The following is a 2,081-nucleotide window of genomic DNA, read 5'->3' as shown; positions in this document are numbered from 1 at the left end:
ATAAACGTTCGCTGGCGGCCTCGAGCTTGTTTGTCTCGCAACCGACAAACAAACTCGAGGCTTTACAAGAATATTCTCGAAGCTCACAATTTTTACATACTTCGAGAGAATATTCCTGCGAATATTCGATGGTCTGCTCAAACATCCCGCCCGCCTTGCCGATTCCTAGGGAATCGACAAAGGGACGAGATTTTCCTGCTCTCGTGGCGCGGCCGCGCGGCGGCGCAGCGACAGCGTCGCGCGTAAGCGCGTCACGACGGCGCGGTGGCGAGCACGAGGCGCGCACGTGGCCCGTCAGCTGTTCGATCGACGAGCAAGTTCGCGTTGCTCGCAAGTCCCATTGATCGTGACTTCCGTGAAGCCACGATCCGGGACCGCGATACGCACGAGTAATACGCCGGTATTACGACGGTTCGCCGGTACTTGTGCCTGGTAGCGGCACTATTTTCGTGAGGGGGCGGACTAGTGTGGACGAGCCGGTCCTCACAGTGACGACTCGAACGATCCCGTCGTCGCCCGGGTGCAAGCGGGTGATTCGCGCGAGCGGCCATCGAGTTGGCGCGGTGTTCTCCGTGCGGATCAAGCACAGTGCCCCGACGTCGGGTGTGATTGCCGGCCTGTGCCATTTCGGCCTGGAAGCGATGCCGTGGAGGTACTCGCCGGACCATCGTGCCCAAAAGTGGTCCCGCATCCGTTGGACGTTGCGCCACCGGGACAGCAAGTTCTCCTGAGTGTCAGTGAGTGACGGCTCCGGGATGGCCAGCAGTGCTGACCCAACTAGAAAATGACCAGGAGTGAGAGCCGTTATATCCTCGGGGTCGTCGGACAGTGCGCGGAGGGGACGTGAGTTGAGGCAAGCCTCAATTTGAGCGAGCAACGTGGTGAGCTCCTCAAATGTGAGCCTTGCCTCGCCGATCACCCGTCGGAGGTGATACTTGGCGGACTTGACCGCGGCTTCCCACAGTCCCCCGAAGTGGGGGGCTGCGGGGGGATTGAAGCGCCATTTCACTCCCTGGTTGGCGAGGTCTCGAGCGATGTCTCGGCTCTGTTGCGACGATGCCTGGAACAGGCGCTGCAGTTCCTTGTCGGCCCCGGTGAAGTTCGTCCCACAGTCCGAGTAGACGACGGAACAGAGGCCTCGGCGTGACGTGAACCTCCGAAAGGCGGCCAGGAAAGCCTCGGAGGTGTAGTCTGAGACTAGCTCCAGGTGCACCGCCTTCGTGCAAAAACACACGAAGACAGCGATGAACGCCTTGAATGCGCGCTGTCCCCGGCCCTTGCTGGTCCTGACGAAGACGGGACCGGCGTAGTCGACTCCCGTCCGCAGGAACGGGCGTGCGGGGGTCACTCGGTCCCGCGGAAGATTGCCCATGGGGGGCTGAATGGCGGCTCCGCGCCAGCGGACGCAGGTGACGCACTGCCGCAGCCGTCGCTTGACCACGGCTCTGCCCCGTGGTAGCCAGTATTGCAGGCGAAGCAGTCCGAGGGTCAGTTGAACTCCGCCGTGCAGAGTGCGACGGTGGCAGGCGTCGACAAGCAGGAGCGCTAGCCGTGACGCGGGTGGCACCACGATGGGGTGCCGCTCGTCGCGCGGCAGACTCGCGTGCTTGAGCCCGCCGCCGACCCTGAGGATGTTGGCCTCGTCGACGAACACCCCGAGGGTGAGAAGCGGGCTGGTGGACGTCATTGGGCGCCCCCCCTTTGCGGCTGCAACTTCAGCGGGGTAATGGACTCCTTGCGTGGCGCGGATCCAGTGCAGCGACGCTCGGTCCAGCTCGTCCGGCTCGAGGGGGCCGCGACGAGGATATCGCCAACGCATCATCCACGCGGTGACTCGGAGGAGCGACGTCCAGGATGAAAAGCGGAGGAGTGTTTCCGGCTCGGAAACGGTGCGTGCGGTGGCAACGGCTACGGTCCTGCTCTCGGGGATGCTCCGGTCGTGCCCGTCACGGATTTTCCGAGCCGGCCAGGCGTCGCAGGGGCGGCTCAACCAAGGGGGGCCGGACCACCAGAGCGGATGAGAGGCCAGCTCGGTCGGCGAGACCCCCCGGGAGGCGCAGTCTGCGGGATTTTCTCGCCCA

General features: G+C 63.8%; 1 protein-coding gene across 1 annotated transcript; it reads right to left on the bottom strand.

The window, feature by feature from the left end:
- Positions 1-403: 403 nt before the first annotated feature.
- LOC105563414 lies at positions 404-1,687 on the bottom strand. Its single transcript, XM_012014999.1, has one exon. The coding sequence runs from the start codon at positions 1,685-1,687 to the stop codon at positions 404-406; it is 1,284 nt and encodes a 427-aa protein (XP_011870389.1).
- Positions 1,688-2,081: the final 394 nt, after the last annotated feature.

The sequence above is a fragment of the Vollenhovia emeryi genome, unplaced genomic scaffold, assembly GCF_000949405.1.
Source record: "Vollenhovia emeryi isolate VEMERY1.0 unplaced genomic scaffold, V.emery_V1.0 DF944392.1, whole genome shotgun sequence".
NCBI classification, from domain to species: Eukaryota; Metazoa; Arthropoda; class Insecta; order Hymenoptera; family Formicidae; genus Vollenhovia; species Vollenhovia emeryi.
The sequence above is the reverse complement of the archived record's forward strand: the minus strand, read 5'-3'. Positions and strand labels throughout refer to the sequence as shown.

What these genes read in the sequence shown, in the direction of transcription:
- LOC105563414 (XM_012014999.1), bottom strand. Translation starts at nt 1,687, where the DNA reads ATGACGTCCACCAGCCCGCTTCTCACCCTCGGGGTGTTCGTCGACGAG.